This window comes from Kogia breviceps, chromosome 5 (genome assembly GCF_026419965.1).
Source record: "Kogia breviceps isolate mKogBre1 chromosome 5, mKogBre1 haplotype 1, whole genome shotgun sequence".
Classification (NCBI taxonomy): Eukaryota; Metazoa; Chordata; class Mammalia; order Artiodactyla; family Physeteridae; genus Kogia; species Kogia breviceps.
The window spans coordinates 33292472-33308952 of NC_081314.1; the positions used below are offsets into that span (position 1 = coordinate 33292472).

The 16481-nt window shown below is 36.8% G+C and overlaps 1 protein-coding gene across 1 annotated transcript in view; it reads left to right on the forward strand.

Annotated features, from left to right (window-relative positions):
• The window catches only part of KCNH8 (potassium voltage-gated channel subfamily H member 8), a 413967-nt gene that overhangs the window by 274777 nt on the left and 122709 nt on the right, over window positions 1-16481 (forward strand). The window contains exon 7 of the mRNA XM_059064162.2: window positions 4610-4817. Coding sequence (XP_058920145.1) covers window positions 4610-4817 — 208 coding nt within the window. The remainder of the gene's footprint in view (window positions 1-4609; window positions 4818-16481) is intronic.

Sequence of the window (16481 nt, forward strand, 5' to 3'; positions counted from 1 at the left end):
TTTCATTATTCATTGGCAAAACAACAGAAGACCTATCAAGATAGAAAGATAGGTTGAAATTTAAATAGAATTCAACTACTTCTTGGAAGTCCCTGTAAAAATGTTGGATTGAGCAAAAATCTAAATGATAAATGACCAAAGTAAACCAAGCATCATCTTGAATTTTTACTGATATTTGTAACTTCTCCTCTTTCTTCATCTAAAACTTTTATTCTCAGATTTCTTACAGAAAAGAAAGTATGCCCCCATGTAGTCATAGCTATTTTTACTATTTAATGATTGACACTCATAAAAGCATTAAGTGTTCCTTTATAAATAGACATTTAGGAAGGTATAACAGAATTTTTGGACCAGTAATACAATTTGCTGCCAGAGTAACCAATTTTAGCAGGCAAAAATTTACTAGACATTAGTTCAAATTAAACATATTTCCTACTCAGTTGACAAACCTCCCCCCATAGAAATTATATTCTCTATCAAGAATTTAATAGCACAGTTTTCAATATTAAACAAAGTGATCAATGTTTCAAATACAATCATTACTGACTTCAGAACAATGACTGAACTAAACTCCTGACTACATAGTACAGATTTGTGCATTTGTTAATTGCCTGTATAATAGTATTTTTCTTTTCTTTTTCTTTCAATTTTTTTTAAGTTGGGAAGTTGAGAGTGTCAACATCGTTAAGAGGTTTATAACTCAACTGAAGGGAAAGCTCTAGGGAAAATCTAGTATATAATATCAATCAGTGCTAAACTGGATTGTTATCCGAGCTTTTTAAAGTGCTTTTTAAGATTGAATTTGACTAGATAAGTATACTATAATGAAAGTGTAATGACTTAAGACAAGGCTTTTGCAAGACTGCCAAAAAATATCCTGAAGAAGTAGATAATTCATGAAATGATAAGAAAAATTTTCCAAATTATCCTGGAGAATTGTTAAATAAATGGTGTTTCATAGACTCTGCTGTAAATTAACTTGCTCTGCTACTAAATACTAATAATCATTTTTATATTCCATTTCTCTTGGGCACTGAACAAATAGGATAATTTTAAACACATATATATATATCATGTACTATAAAGTCTATAAAATAAAAAATACATAAAATGAAGGAAGTAAGGAATCTTTCTCTCTTATCAGTGATAATTTTTCTGCTTTTCACAGGGGTGAGCATATGATCATTTAACAATTGGCATATAAATTTGTTATTCTTCCCAATATGTCAGTATGAAATATTCGATTTGAATAGAAAAGCTTGTTCAAAATATTATATTTACTTCCCAGGAAAGCATAAGTTATAAGGAAAAGTTCATAAGTTATGCTACTGTTATACTACACAGACTTACAAAAAGAAGAGCAGGAACAAACAAATAAAATAACAAAGGGGCTGATTTTCCAGTTGTAAAGTGGGTCCAGTTAGTGCATCTCCATAGATGACATTCAAAAATGCATGACAACCATCAAAAATGTATTGCATGCTTTAGCTTTGGCTGTGCCCACAATTGCTGATGGCAAATGTTTTACATGCAGCTCACACATTTACTTATTAAAACTTACGGTGTATAAGTCTCAATGTAAGGCATGACGAGAGATAAAATTGTGAATGAGACATAGAAAGTATGTTAGAGTAAACAGGCAAAAGTATGAATCCAAGTTTTATCACTTACCATCTGAGTGACTTCTTGGGAAAGTTAACATCAGAATAGGCCTAAAATCATAAAAATTCCTGCATGGCTTCTGAGTAGCCTAAAAATGAAACTTTTCTATAAAATACCTTGCCAAGTGTCTAATACCTAGAAAGACCTCAGTATGGTAATTAACTTTTTTCTTTCTCTTCTTTCTTCCCTAGTTGATAGCCAGGAGATGGTTATGTCCATTTGGTAATAGGGGAAACTGCAGTTTGATAGAAGTTTTTGATGAATGCATCATTCACTGTCTTGCACCTGTGTACAGGTGCTTATAATTCTTACCAGTGACAAATTCAGAGCAACATCTCAAGAGTAAGAAGGTCCTTTCTCTTTTTCAGATGATATATTTCCATCGAAATCAAATATGCCTCTTTCTTCTGTCATTCATCAAGAGCCAAAATTCACATTTTATAGCCAGAGGTTTGGGACTCAGATAGGAATAAATACAATTTTTTTAAAGTGATAGCGAAATCACCAGGCCTGCCTCATCCTGGACTCCCAGACTCATGTCCCTTATTTTTGTAAATGACTGTTGTTCTCATGTAAGGGCAGCCTCACATTCTTCCCTCAAAACATCCCCTTTCTTGGCCTCTCCCTTTGCGGAGCACAGGCTTCAGACGTGCAGGCCCAGCAGCCATGGCTCACGGGCCCAGCTGCTCCGCGGCATGTGGGATCTTCCCGGACTGGGGCACGAACCCGTGTCCCCTGCATCCGCAGATGGATTCTCAACCACTGCGCCACCAGGGAATCCCTACATCCCCTTTCTGGACAGAGAAAATGGGGAGCTTGCCTGCATCAATACTCTATATTCAGATGGTGTGTTAGTCTACTCAGGCAGCTATATGCAAATATCATAAACTGGATGGCTTCAACAACGGGAATTTATTTCTCACTCTCCTGATGGCTGGGAAGTCCAAGATCAAGCTTTCAGCCAATTTGATTCTTGGTGAGGACTCTTTTCCTGGTTTGTAGACTTCTGTCTTCTCTCCACGTCCTCACGTGGCCCTCATACAGCGAGGGGAGGGAGAGAGAGATTGGGGTGGGTAGCGAACAAGAGAGAGGGCTCTCTGGTCTATTCTTATAGAGGCACTAATCCCATCTTGAGGACCCCACCCTCATGACCCCATCTAAACCAAATTACCTCCCAAAGACCCCATCTCAAATACCGTCACACTGGGGGTTAGGGCTTCAACATATGAAATTTGCAGGAACACAATTCAGTCCATAGCAGATGGTATCCTCCATTTGAGAGTTCTGCTCCAGGATTCACTTTCCTTACAAAATTGTTATCTATTTATCAAATTCACCTACCTATAAAATAAATTTCACACCTAGTAATTCCTCTAAGCCACAAAGTAGAAACTGCACCTGACTTACAATCAGCTGGAGAAATGATAGATGAGAACGTGAGTATGAAGGAGAAGAAAGTAAAACTGTACCCAGAAGACCCACAAAAAGGAATAAAAGGCCACAGCTACCTGGCCACTTCCTCAATTGACCTTATGATTTTTTTTTTTTTTTTTGGCCACACCACACCTTGCAGGATCTTAGTTGCCTGACCAGGGATCGAACCCAGGTCCCCTGCCGTGGAATTGTGGAGTCCTAACCACTGGACCACCAGGGAATTCCCATCCTTATGATGTTTTTATATTTCAGTATAGAATAATTCACAAGATTACAGTGGAAGACACTTTTATTGAATATCTATTGTTATAGTGAGCCTGGAGTGTTTTGCATCTTCACATAATAGCTTATCCATTCACTCATTTAACACAAATTTACTGAGCACTTCCTACGTGTCAGGCACTGCTCTAGGTACATTTTTCTTGGAGATAAGGGAAGATGGCTGGAAGAGGGAGAAATCAGTTGACTCCAGATAATTACAAAGGCAGAATCTCAAAAGATGCTGACCTTGTTTATGATTCTGCCTGTAAAGGAAAAATTATTCTTAGGTGTAGTCATCAAACCACTTCCTTACCCTCTATTTATGGTTCACCCCCCAAAATTAGAATAGGTCAAGAAACTTGTCAGATTCTATTTGCATATGAGTTAACGTTTTATTTGACTTTTGTTTTCTCTTGGAAGGTATTAAAAAGAGTGTATATTAGTGCACCACATGTGTTGTAATAGTGACATTGACCTTTCTGATGGACACCAATGGTGCACATTTTTCAGTTGAGCCTTAAAGTCAAGAAACTAACTCCTTAACTACAAGTCTGTTGTTCTAGTTCATACAGAGGCAAAAGGTTTTTCCAAAATTTTATTCCATTTGATTTTGGTTCCCTAAGCATGTTTGTTTAACAGAAAGCGCAGAATGTATGTGCTCCAGGCAAATGTTTTCTTTGTCTTTGATAATGTTAGAAGGACAATAGCAAAGCACATAAGGCAAGAGGTGCTACTGGTACTTGTGAGCAGATCTTACTCAAGTTTTTAGATCTCACTATTTAAAAATAAGAAACCTAAGTTACTTTTGCTATCACTTTACAGGGTTTTACTTCAGTCTATACAAAGTTTTGTTATAACGCAGCTCCCTTACATGGAGAAGGGGAAGTGGAATTGAAAGAAATTAAAAGAAAGGGGTGGAGACATCTTCTATTCAATCCCGATCCCATAATGTGTTTCAGTTGTATATCAGAATGTATAAAATTATCTTCAGTCATATAGGTAGAGAAAAAAAGATACATCTTAATTAAGGAAGATAAGTATTCACTCAAAGAAATTAAATTGCCTTATCATCTTTTATCAACTTCCGATATATCAGGAAACGACATAGAAATGGTCATAAAATGGTCACAGCTTTGGAATCCCGATTATACTTAATTTCAAGAACTTCCCAGAGTGGCTGTAGCTAAAGTGACTGTTGTGGATGTAATGACTCCGTGAGCCAAGCTGTGCGGCTCTGTTTCCCCCCCCCCAGGTGTCTCTCGTGCATCTCCTGAAGACCGTCCGGCTGCTGCGCCTTCTGCGTCTCCTGCAGAAGTTGGACCGTTATTCCCAACACAGCACAATCGTCCTGACCCTGCTCATGTCCATGTTTGCCCTTCTTGCACACTGGATGGCGTGTATCTGGTATGTCATTGGAAAAATGGAGAGGGAAGACAACAGCCTTCTGAAGTGGGAAGTTGGTAAGGGCTTACATTTGTCTCATTTTCCATTTTTAAGGGAAAAATAGAAGATTGTCTAGAACTTGGAGGAGGTGAAAGATGAGGCTATAAATATATGTTTTCTGACTGTCGATTTGTCTCATCTTTTTTGGGGGGGTGTGGAGAGGGTCCATGGTACAAGTGATTTCTTTTGAGAAAGTTTTCTGGAACAACCTTGCATTTTTTTTCAAAGAGAATTGGGTTAAGTTCTCAATGGGTGAACTTTTAAAAATGCCCAGTGCGTCTGTAGAAGTGTTTAGCTAAGTAATGTGTGATCTTATCTTGGCATATCCAATGAAGGGCTAGTAACAGTAAATCATGGGGAACTGGCCAGTCATTACAATATTTTTAAATCTTAAGAAAATGATCACTTGTATTTGAGGTGGCAAGTGAATAATAAAAAGGATATCTCTACTAGTTTCTCCTTTAAAAAAAGAGAGAGACAGCACTATCATACTGACTTCTACATTTAGTATACTTTGAGAACTTGTGATGATACAGAAGAAAGGATATTTACAAATATAATTTGTAAAATTTTGTGTCCGCATAATCCATGGGAATTTAAGGGAGTTGTTTCAAGTGTTACATAATTCTGCATAAATGAATCTGAAATGTTCTGCACATGAACACATTTTTAAACTTATATCAACCACAAGAACTTTCTAAAAAAATGAAAATTCTGGAGGCTATAACCCTCTATCCTAAAATATCTGCATTCTTCTCACAGTCTTTCCTTTTAGAGAATTGTCATAGTACCTTATGTAGGGTATGTTTTCTTCTTAATCTGACATTTAATCAGAGAATATATTTCTTGGTTAGCTAGAAAATCCTTCACTTATCTTCTCCTCCAAAAAATCAATCTTGGACTTTTGAAAGAAGCTCAGACCTTTGCCCAGGGATAAAGCCATAGAGATTCTCAAGAGAAAAAAATGTTCTAACTTCTTATACCAGCACTTTAGTGGCAGAGTGCATTTGGAGCATCCCTGGGTGGACTCTTATTAAATGCCACTCTGTCACCATAGGGCATGTACAAAGCCTTAAAGGACATCTTTGGAGAATGAGCTGGGGACCTTAAGAAAGCAGGTTCAAGGGAGTGAGTCTCCTGTCTACGTTCTTAAAAATGCTCCTACAGGGCTTCCCTGGTGGTGCAGTGGTTGAGAGTCTGCCTGCCAATGCAGGGGACACGGGTTCATGCCCCGGTCCAGGAAGATCCCACATGCCGCGGAGCGGCTGGGCCCGTGAGCCATGGCCGCTGAGCCTGCATGTCCGGAGCCTGTGCTCCGCAACGGGAGAGACCACAGCAGTGAGAGGCCGGCGTACTGAAGAAAAAAAAAAAAAAAAAGCTCCTACACATCTCAATTTTGTCCTTGAGGTACACAAAGAAACTAATGCATCCTGAATTGTTTTATCTTCCTTATCAAAGCACTTTTTCTATGCCTTGCTGTAGACCTCCATTCTCAGAAACAAAGTAAAGAGAGAAATAAGACAGTAGAATGAGAGCACAAATATCCTGCATAAAGAGAACATGAGGGGTGTGTGTGTGTGTGTGTGTGTGTGTGTGAGAGAGAGAGAGAGAGAGAGAGAGAGAGAGAGAGAGAGAGAGAGAAGGGATGGGGAAAGAGAAGATTTGATTAAAAGGAGTATCAAAGTTTGGATTGTACTTGGATGAAAACATTTTCTGTCCTTCAGTATCGTTTCCTTCTTCGTAACTTTGTCCTCCGGCTTCCTCGTCACAGACCCTAGCATGGTCCTAATGCTCTTCAGTGAATTACAGCATTAGATCCTCCTCCCTTTGCTGTGAATCCATGTTAAAGTTCTGATTTGTGGCCAGCCACCTGATTCCTTTTCGGACCTGACCTCATTTCCTTCAGGCCCCAGACCTATACACACATATTAATTTGTAAGGCTTGTCTAGTCTGAGAGTCTCCAGATGGGGAAATTCAGCTTATGCACGCTGTCAAATTTAGTTAGAGGAGGAAAGCTTTGTGTTTCATTTCCAACATACCAGTCCTGCTGCAGACTGACAAACTAGCTGATGTTTTTCTTCCCACAAATATGCAGAGGCATTTGTTTTCCAAGAAAAAAGAAGCCAACTCCCTGAACTTCATCTGCATTGCCCCCTTGCACGCCTACTCTTGGTCCTGGTGATATGGGTCAGTGTCATGTATGGGGGCTTGTAAGCTGGAAGTTAGCTCACAAAGAGAGCTAACTATTGGCAAAATAAAATGATGGGAAGGACATTGGGCTGGGAGGCGATGGATCTCTCCTTTCATCATGGCTCCAACCCCTGCCAACTGTGAGATTTGCAGTAATTTTGTTCACCTGTCTGGGCCTCAGTTTCTTCATCAGCAACATGAGAAAACTCACTACGTAACTTGAAAGGCTCTTTCAGGATCCATGATTTATGACTTTAATGGAAGAACAAACCCAGTTTTGTGAGTTTAATATTGTGTATCTATTTTCTATCATAGCTCAGTGCCCATGTTAACCAGCAGAAGCAATCAATCATCCAAGGTCAACAAATTTGAGGGACGTGTCAGGAAGGACATCCTATGATCATAGCATGTCAAGAAATTGATATGGTTTTTTATGATAAAAAATAACAGAACATTTATCTTTAGAGAATTAGATTTCCTGTCCAAACACCTCTAGGGATATGGTCAGGAAGGTAGTATGCTAATTATGTCTGTCAATATTGGGTTTTTAAGCTTGGCTACAAGGACTTTCCCTTCCCCTAAAATTACTTGGATCATTTGTTCATTTGGAACATTCTCCAGCTGAGATTTGGACACAAATTAAATAATTATGACCTTCCCTACCTAATTTTGTAATGAACCAGCTGAGAGTCTAGGCTAATTTAGTTTTTACTATGTAATTTGTCCACTAATAATATGCTTTACCTTTTTAGTACAATTACCACGAATCAAAAAATTCATCACACACATAAAACTTGATTAGAGAACACATTGTTCTTTATGTTCTGACTAACATTAGATGTACAGAACAGATTCATCTTCCTAAGGAATAAAATACATCTTCCTTTCTCATCATTGTTAATTTCCTTGAAATGATTTTTCCCCCTTTTTGTCCTTGACAGGCATGCTCTTGTACTTACAACTAGAGAGGGTTCAAATATTTTTCATCAGACCAAACCAAAGTTAACCTTTAAAAAATGTTTCATAATGTCACTTCTCTATAATATATCTATTTTTGTAAGGAAGAATTAATACTCCTAGGTTAATTGTATCAGAGGCAATTATGAACAGATTTGCCTGGTGTTCTATTTTATTTCATATTCTTATGTGTTCCTATATTATATTTTAAGGAATTTGAGATTTGGCTTATTGTTTCATAGAATTTTAAGCCTGGAAGGACCTTAGTCCAGCTATTTGATTTTATGGTGAGAAATCCAACTCTAGGTTATACAAGCTTTCTGGTGGAAGGGACTTTTGTCACTTGTGTCCACTGCTGCCTCCTCACTGTGTTGTACAGTTTCTGGTGCATGGCAAATGCGTAAAAAGAAAATTGTTGAATGAATCAGTCTTCAAGGTCTTTTCATTACTAAAGGACAATCATGGGACAAGAACCTAGATTCCCTAACTTCTTGTGTAGAAGTCCTTCTCATAATTTTGAGCATTATGATATAATGGGGAATGGTTATTTAGCAAATTCTTTCCAGCAGGAAGATAGAAAGAATAAATAGGGTGGTAACTTAAGATTTGGCCATTTATTCAAAAAATATTTTTTGAGTGCCCACTGCATGCTTGGTCCTGTGTTAGGCACTGGAGATACCAAAACAAATTATATACTTAAATTAGGAGTTTGGGATTAACATAGACACACTCTTATATATAAAATAGATAAGCAACAAGGACCTACTTATAGCACAGGGAACTCTACTCAATATCTTGTAATAATCTATAAGGGAAAATAATCTGAAAAAGATTAAATATATATATTTAACTGAATATATATATTTAATATTTAATATAATATTTATTTAACATATATTTAACTGAATCACTTTGCTGTACACCTGAAACTAACCCAACGTTGTAAATCAACGATACTTCAATTAAAAAAAGAAGAAAATAATAATATACTTAATGTCATGGCACTTAAAGTCCAGTAAGAAAAGCAGACAAATAATTCAATGGATATATGGCAGTGCAGTATGTTCTGTAGCAAGAACCTGCATAGAGGGGAGGCAACTAAATCTAACAGGTTATCAGAAGAGGCATTTCCAAGTTGAGCTGAGTTTTCAAGAATGAATAGTCTTGTCTCTACGGATGCTGAAGAACGGGCATGTGTCACAGCAGGGACAGGACTGTATGAAGCCGTTCACTAGAACCAGCATAAAAGGTGAAGGGGGGTATGGTAGTGAAGTGATGAGGCTAAAGAGGTAGGTCATCAGGGACCAGATCTTTAAAGACAATTCATGCTAAGCTTTAGAGTTTGGGCTTCATCTAAGGCTACAGCAAGGCTTAAAATTCTCTCTCGAGCAGCGATCCTTTGAATATAGAACCCCAGGAGGCAGGGGGAGATGTTTTGCTCTGTTTCTTTTTCAATATCTGTAAAGTGGCCCTCGCCAGTATTAAAGTAGGCAATCTCTGTGAAGCATTTAGCACTGTGCCCGCCACCTAGTAACTGCTCAATAAATAGTAGCTATTGTAACCATCATTACTATTTTATTAAGACAGTTACTTCTAATAAAGAAAGTACTATGACCTGGGACTAGTGATACTTATCATCTTATATGGGAAGAGTATTAAGTAATGGCTTTAAAAGTGTTGCCTTCAAGTTTAGTCACAGTGCTCCATAAGTTATTATATACATTTTTACATGTATCTTCAAAATAATATATCTGCCCAAACTTTCTTTTTGAGCCAGCCTCTGAAAATAAGTAATTTTCACATAGCCTCGTAATTACACACAAATAGGATATTTTCCCTTCAAAACTAATATAGAGGAGAGGTTCAACATCTACCTTACATGCTTCTTGGGATATAACAAACTTTTATGGAATTTAGACATAGTGCTTCAAGTCTAAGTGTGGCTTTTAAATTTAAAATTTTGTTTTCACTGTGAAGAAATGTTTCAGAACATTTCTTTAAGAAGACTTCAATAAATACCTAGCTAAAAATGTGTTAGAAGGCTTTGAATCAGCACAGGGAACTATACTCCATATTTTGTAATAACCTATAAGGGAAAAGACTCTGAAAAAGAATATATATATATATATATATATATATATATATATATATGTCTATGTTACTGAATATATATATATTCAGTATATATATATATATATATATATATATATTCAGTAACACTTTGCTGTACAGCTGAAACTAACACAACGCTGTAAGTCAACTACACTTCAATTTAAAATAATAATAATAATAAAGAAGACCTTACTTGTTTCCTTACATCCCAGTTAATGTAGGGATATATTATTTTAGTTATCATTTATTAAGTTCAGTTAATGACATTTATAAAGTTCAGTTAATGACATTGAGTTAGTCCTTAAAGAGCTCCATTAGCATCCTGGAGAGAATATAATGGTTCTGATTTAACCTAGAAAGATTTGGAATTGAATCTTGCTTTGGAGATTTACCAGACCTGTGATTTTGGTCAAGGTGACTTCAATGTGTGACTTTTTATACAACAATCTTAGTCTCCTCATCTGTAAAATGGGTGTTGTAGTACTGATCCTGACAGTGTTTTCTGAGGAATTACAGGTAACTCAGGTTGACGTGCTTCACATAGTTTCTGGTACATATTATGTTCTTGCACCTTATAACTACCACCATGACCACCACCTCCACTCTTAATCACTAATTGAGGCCATTTTCAAACTGCAGCCACCTACTTAAACTTACATCAATGAGCTATATAGAGCTGAAGTAGCAGTGCTGTTCAAATGTAGTGAACAACACAGAAATAGAGTAACAGATGTAAAAAACAAACTTATGGTTACCAAGGTGGAAAGGGACAGGGGAGGGATAAATTGGGAGATTGGGATTGACATATACACACTACTATATATAAAATAGATAACTAATGAGAACCTACTGTATAGCACAGGGAACTCTACTCAATACTCTGTAATGACCTATATGGGAAAAGAATCTAAAAAAGAGTGGATATATGTATATGTATAACTGATTCAGTTTGCTGTACAGCAGAAACTAACACAGCATTGTAAATCAACTATAACAAAAATTCATTAAAAAAATACAAATCTAGTGAAGAGGTGATATTTCTGTATCAGTGACGATTCTTGATTGCAAGCAAACACAGAAAAGGAATGCATTAGCAGGACATGCAGACTCAGAAATAGAAGAATGGAGAACAAGACTTGGGAAAAGAATGTGAGCCAAGGCAGATCCAGATACCCTAGTGCAAGAAGCACAGTTGCTGACATTTTGCAAAGATGGCCTGGACGTGTTTCTGCCTTTGTAGATGCCATGAGCAAGTCCTAACCTTCTGTTCCTCTCTGATTCACAGTCCCTGAAAGGAGAATCCGATTGGTCACACTTACATCATACGTTCAGATACAGACTGCTGGGCAAGGAGGGATCCCCCCACCTTACACTTTCATGGTTAGAAGTGGGACCCTGTGTCTCTCCATTACTATACACAGGGGAGAATACCCCCTTCACATAGGGTTTTAGACAGCCCACCCCTCAAAAAAACAGACAAAAGTCTTCTACAATAACAACTTTACCCTAATAAAAAAAATAACATTTATAAAAACATTTATTAAAATGCTTCTGTAAATCATCATACCTCTCTCAAACATCAAATGTCAGATGGAATTAGCTGAAAGATGGGGCTGCTGTAATTCTCAGTGCATCTTGCTCCCGGTAACGCAGTCTGTGCTGCTGTGTCAGCCTAACAGTTATACTTACCAAGCTGTGCTTCCACAAGCAGACTGCACCGTGGTCAGTAGCTCTCTTTTGTACCTAAAACACTAACTTACATTCTTTCTCGAAGCTATCTCTGTTTCTAAGGCTATGACACACTGAACTTTAAATGATCTGCTTCAAAAGTTAGAGCTGAGAGTATAGTGTAATAGAGGGAAGCTTTTTTTATCGTTTAATCCTTTGGCTGGAGTACATGTATCCACTGCAGATGTCTAAATGTGTATCTGTATCACGGGAAAAAAAAAAGCCCAAGAATATCATTTTCAAATTTTCATTGACAATTTTAGTCTTAAATCTCCTGATCCTCATTGGATAAAACATCATAAAAGCTGATTGATTTGAATGGCTCTCTAGTTATTAACTGCGTAGCATTTACAAACCACATGTAATGGGGGAAAAAAAATGACCAGGCTTATGATATTGTATTTCAATAACTATCAAATTTTCCTCAAGAAGGTAGAATTGTCCAGTACTCTACATTTTCAGGTTCTGTGTAAAGGATTATATAAACATTTTAAGATAACCCTGATCTGTAGATTCCTATTCTTGAGAATACATGAAATAAAGAAAGGGGAGAAAAAGCCTAAAATGAAGATTTCTAACCATTAAAATGGACCCTAGTGACGGACTCCAAGACTTAATTTTTTTTTTTTTTTTGGAAGCAGGGTCTTGAACTTTAATGTGCACTGAAATTAAGTGAGGATTGCATTAAAAAGCAGATTCTAATTCAGTAAATCTGAGGTGGAGCCTGAGATCCAGCATTTTTACCACTTCCCCAGTGAAATCAGGGCTACTGGACCCCACACCACACTTTGAGTAGCAAAGTTTTAAAAAGCCTTGGGACATTGTGTGAATGTAATACTCCTGGTTATAAAGTCCTAAACCAGCAACAATTGAGTTCTTCCTATTTTTCACTTTCCTATGCTTTTCCATTCCCCATCATATCTGTGAACTAGGAATAAATTTAATGAGTAGAAAAATAACTTACAAATTTATTTTTTCTTCACATTTTTTGAAAACAATGATTTATATCAGATTAATATTTAGCTTACATTTATTAAGCACCACCTACTACATGCATGGTGCAGTGCTTAATATATTTGAATGCATTTTCTAATCTGATCTTTATTGAAATCCCATGAGACAGATATTTTCAACCTCACCTTAGAAAAAAGAAACTAAACCTTGAAAAGTTTGAAATTTCCTGGAAATTTACTTTTTAAATTATGAAATATTTTTATAACATAGAAATGTTTAGAATGAGTATAATGGTCACCTTCTAAAAATTATATCTTTTTTAACATTTTGTTTTAACATATTTGCTTTATTTCTTTTTTTAAAATCAATGCAATATCACTGATGAATCCAGAGCCCCACGACATTTCAATTCTGCCCAACTCCCTCCATCTGTCCTCCTTACTATTCTAAAGTTGGTGCATAAAATTTTCATAGGCGCTGTTGTTACTATACAAATGTATTAGTAAAACAATATAAGATATTATTTTCCCTCATTATCTTCCATATAAATCATCACAAATGTAAGAAGTAATAATAATAACAGGCATACATGGGGCTTTCTCAGTGCCAAGCACTGTTCAAGGCATCTTGCTATAATTTTATGAGCCCAATACTGTTATCATTTCTATTTACCGATGAGAAAGCTGAGGCACATAGGTTGTATGACTTGACCTAGATACACAGATAAAATACACAGGAGCTGGGATTTCTCTCTTCTTTGTATCTTTTTTACATTCTCATTGAACTTTTTTTTAAGATCAATCCATCTTAGATATAAACCTTATATATTTATTTTTAACTGTTTAATAGAATTCTATTGTACAGTAAGCCAGTTTACTCATCATTTTGGTTTATTTATCCACTCCCCTACTGAATTGACTGCACCTCTCACTATGGCAAGTACTGGGCAATGAGCAATCAAATACAAGATTCTCTGTGTGCATATGCAAGAATTTCTCTGGGTCAAAGAGCTTGTGCATCTGCAAAATTAATACATATTGCCAAATTCTTCTCTGAAGCACTTGTATTCATTAATTATTTAGTTGGTCATATTATATGTGTTCTTTCCCCAGAGCTTCACCAACAATTGTTACCAATGTTTTTAAACTTGTGAAAATCTTTGAGGGTGTTGGGGAGTGGAGGGTGTAAAGTAATGTCTAATTGTTGTTTAAATTTTCATTTCCCTGTGTAAGTAAGGTATAACACGGTAGAACATATTTTTTTTTTTTTTTTTTTTTTGTGGTATGCGGGCCTCTCACTGTTGTGGCCTCTCCCGTTGCGGAGCACAGGCTCCGGACGCGCAGGCTCAGCGGCCATGGCTCACGGGCCCAGCTGCTCCGCGGCATGTGGGATCTTCCCGGACCGGGGCACGAACCCGTATCCCCTGCATGGGCAGGCGGATTCTCAACCACTGCGCCACCAGGGAAGCCCCAGAACATATTTTTTTTGATGTAGAGAGTCACTCTAATTTCCTCTTTGGTAAATTAGACCCTCTATCTCATTAATTTTCAGTTTCTCTTTCCTAAATAATCCATTTAATGCTATATATTGTTAAGTGTTGAAGTCTTTAAACGTTTTTCAAATTATATGGAACTTGAAATTAACACTTTGTTATTGATTTCTAATTATATCCATTGCTTGTTACAGAATTTGGTCTCTGTGATACTGATTCTTCACTGTTTTTTGAGGCTCAATTGTGTATATTCTTTATGTGAGGATATTATGTGCATACAATTTTTTGGATATAATTTTTAGTTCAAGGTTTATATATGTCCATTAGATCAAGCTTCTGAATTTAATTATAGCTATATTATAGATTCTTATTAACTATTTTCTGGAAAACTACATATGGAAGTTTTATTTGGTGCTTTTTCAGACCTCTGTTCATTTTCCATAGTTTTTTGGTTTCCTTTTATAGTTCCAGTTTCTTGTTTTTTGTCCATGATATCAAGCTTCTGAATTGAATTTAAATATTGTAAAAAACATACTATCTTATTGTATTTCTTCATTTTTATTTTATTAATTCAAGTTCGTTGTGTGCTAATTTTTTGTTCATCCAACTCTTGCAAAAGGTAACCTATTTCCTCTTTTGTACTTTAAAAAAAAATTTATTGTGAGCTCATCTTCAATAGGGCTTCTTCCTTGTCAAAATCCTGTGCAGGGCTTCCCTGGTGGCGCAGTGGTTGAGAGTCCGCCTGCCGATGCAGGGGACACAGGTTCGTGCCCCAGTCCGGGAGGATATCTCACATGCAGCGGAGCGGCTAGGCCCGTGAGCCATGGCCGCCAAGCCTGTGCGTCTGGAGCCTGTGCTCCGCAATGGGAGAGGCCACAGCAGTGAGAGGCCCGTGTACAGGAAAAAAAAAAAAAAAAAATCATGTGCAGATTGAGGTATGAGAATACCCAGAATTTTGGTTGTTGTTTGCTTGCTTTTGTCAAGGATAGTACGATTTTCCCCTGCTCTGGGATCAAATTTTAAAAAACTTCTTAGTGCCACGGTGTCTGTGACTCATGGATGGTACACATTCAGACACCAGTGCATGCAAGACACAAGCCTAAATTTTTAAAGTTCTCTCAGAAGACCACTTTTTTCAAACTCTAGTTTTCCTTGTCATTCCTGTAAGCTGTTGGGTAAATTATTTCTACCCTTCTCCCTGAATGTATCACACTTAGTATCCCAGTTGTATACAAGATGTCAGTTCCAGCGTTTATAGCATTTAAGTGTTCTCTCCTGTGCACAGATGGCCATGAAACCCAAGCCCACAGTCACTATTACTTCTGACCAGCTGCCCATCCCTGTCTCCCCATCAGCATCACCACCTCGGCTCCTCATTTTTGCATACGTACATTTCACTTCCTCTTTCGGAAGCATCTGTATATTTCCAGTGTTTCTATCAGAAACACATAAGCTAAGTTCATAATCTTGCCAGAACCACAGTCTTCAATTCTGCCAAAAATAACATAACTTAAATTCCAGTGTAATTTTCTATGTTACCTTTGAAATATAAAAATGGTTGTAATCTAATCCGTAAAAAGCAAATTGAATAAGGGTTAATTACTCAAGGCCTATTCCCACTTGGAATGCCTTTATGGGGGAAAATCATTTAAACTTAAGACCTCAAATCTTCAATTCTTCAGACGGAATTGTTCAGTTACCAGAAAAATAAATTACACAACCGTCTTAAGAAGACATCATCAAATGTGCTTAATATACAATTATTTCTTTCCAGCTACTATATTAATCATAATAATTCTTTTGGGATAAGTGACAGTTTAACATACTGCAGATTATTTTCCTAGAAGACTACAGATATAGAGAAAAATAGAGCAGAAAAAGAACTCTTTGAGATTGGTGCATTTAAACTCTGCAAAGTTCTTAGTATTTACTATAAAATAAATATTTCTTGAGGCCCTAAGAAGGACAGTGTTATGAGCTGTGAGCAAGACAAGGAATCCTAGAGCTTGACTTCTAGAAGTGTACTTTGTTGTTAGAAATTCAAGAGGTGGACATAAAAATTCGCACAATTGTTTTTTTATAATATTGTTTTGGCGTAAGTTTGTATAGGCAACAACTTCCTCAGTCATTTAGAAAGAAGTAGAAGTGATTCTAACTGAATCTCTCTGAAGATGGCATTTGAGCTGGCTTCAAAAGATGAGTACAGCTTTGGAGAGGATGCATTAGAGAACATTTAGGTAGGGACAT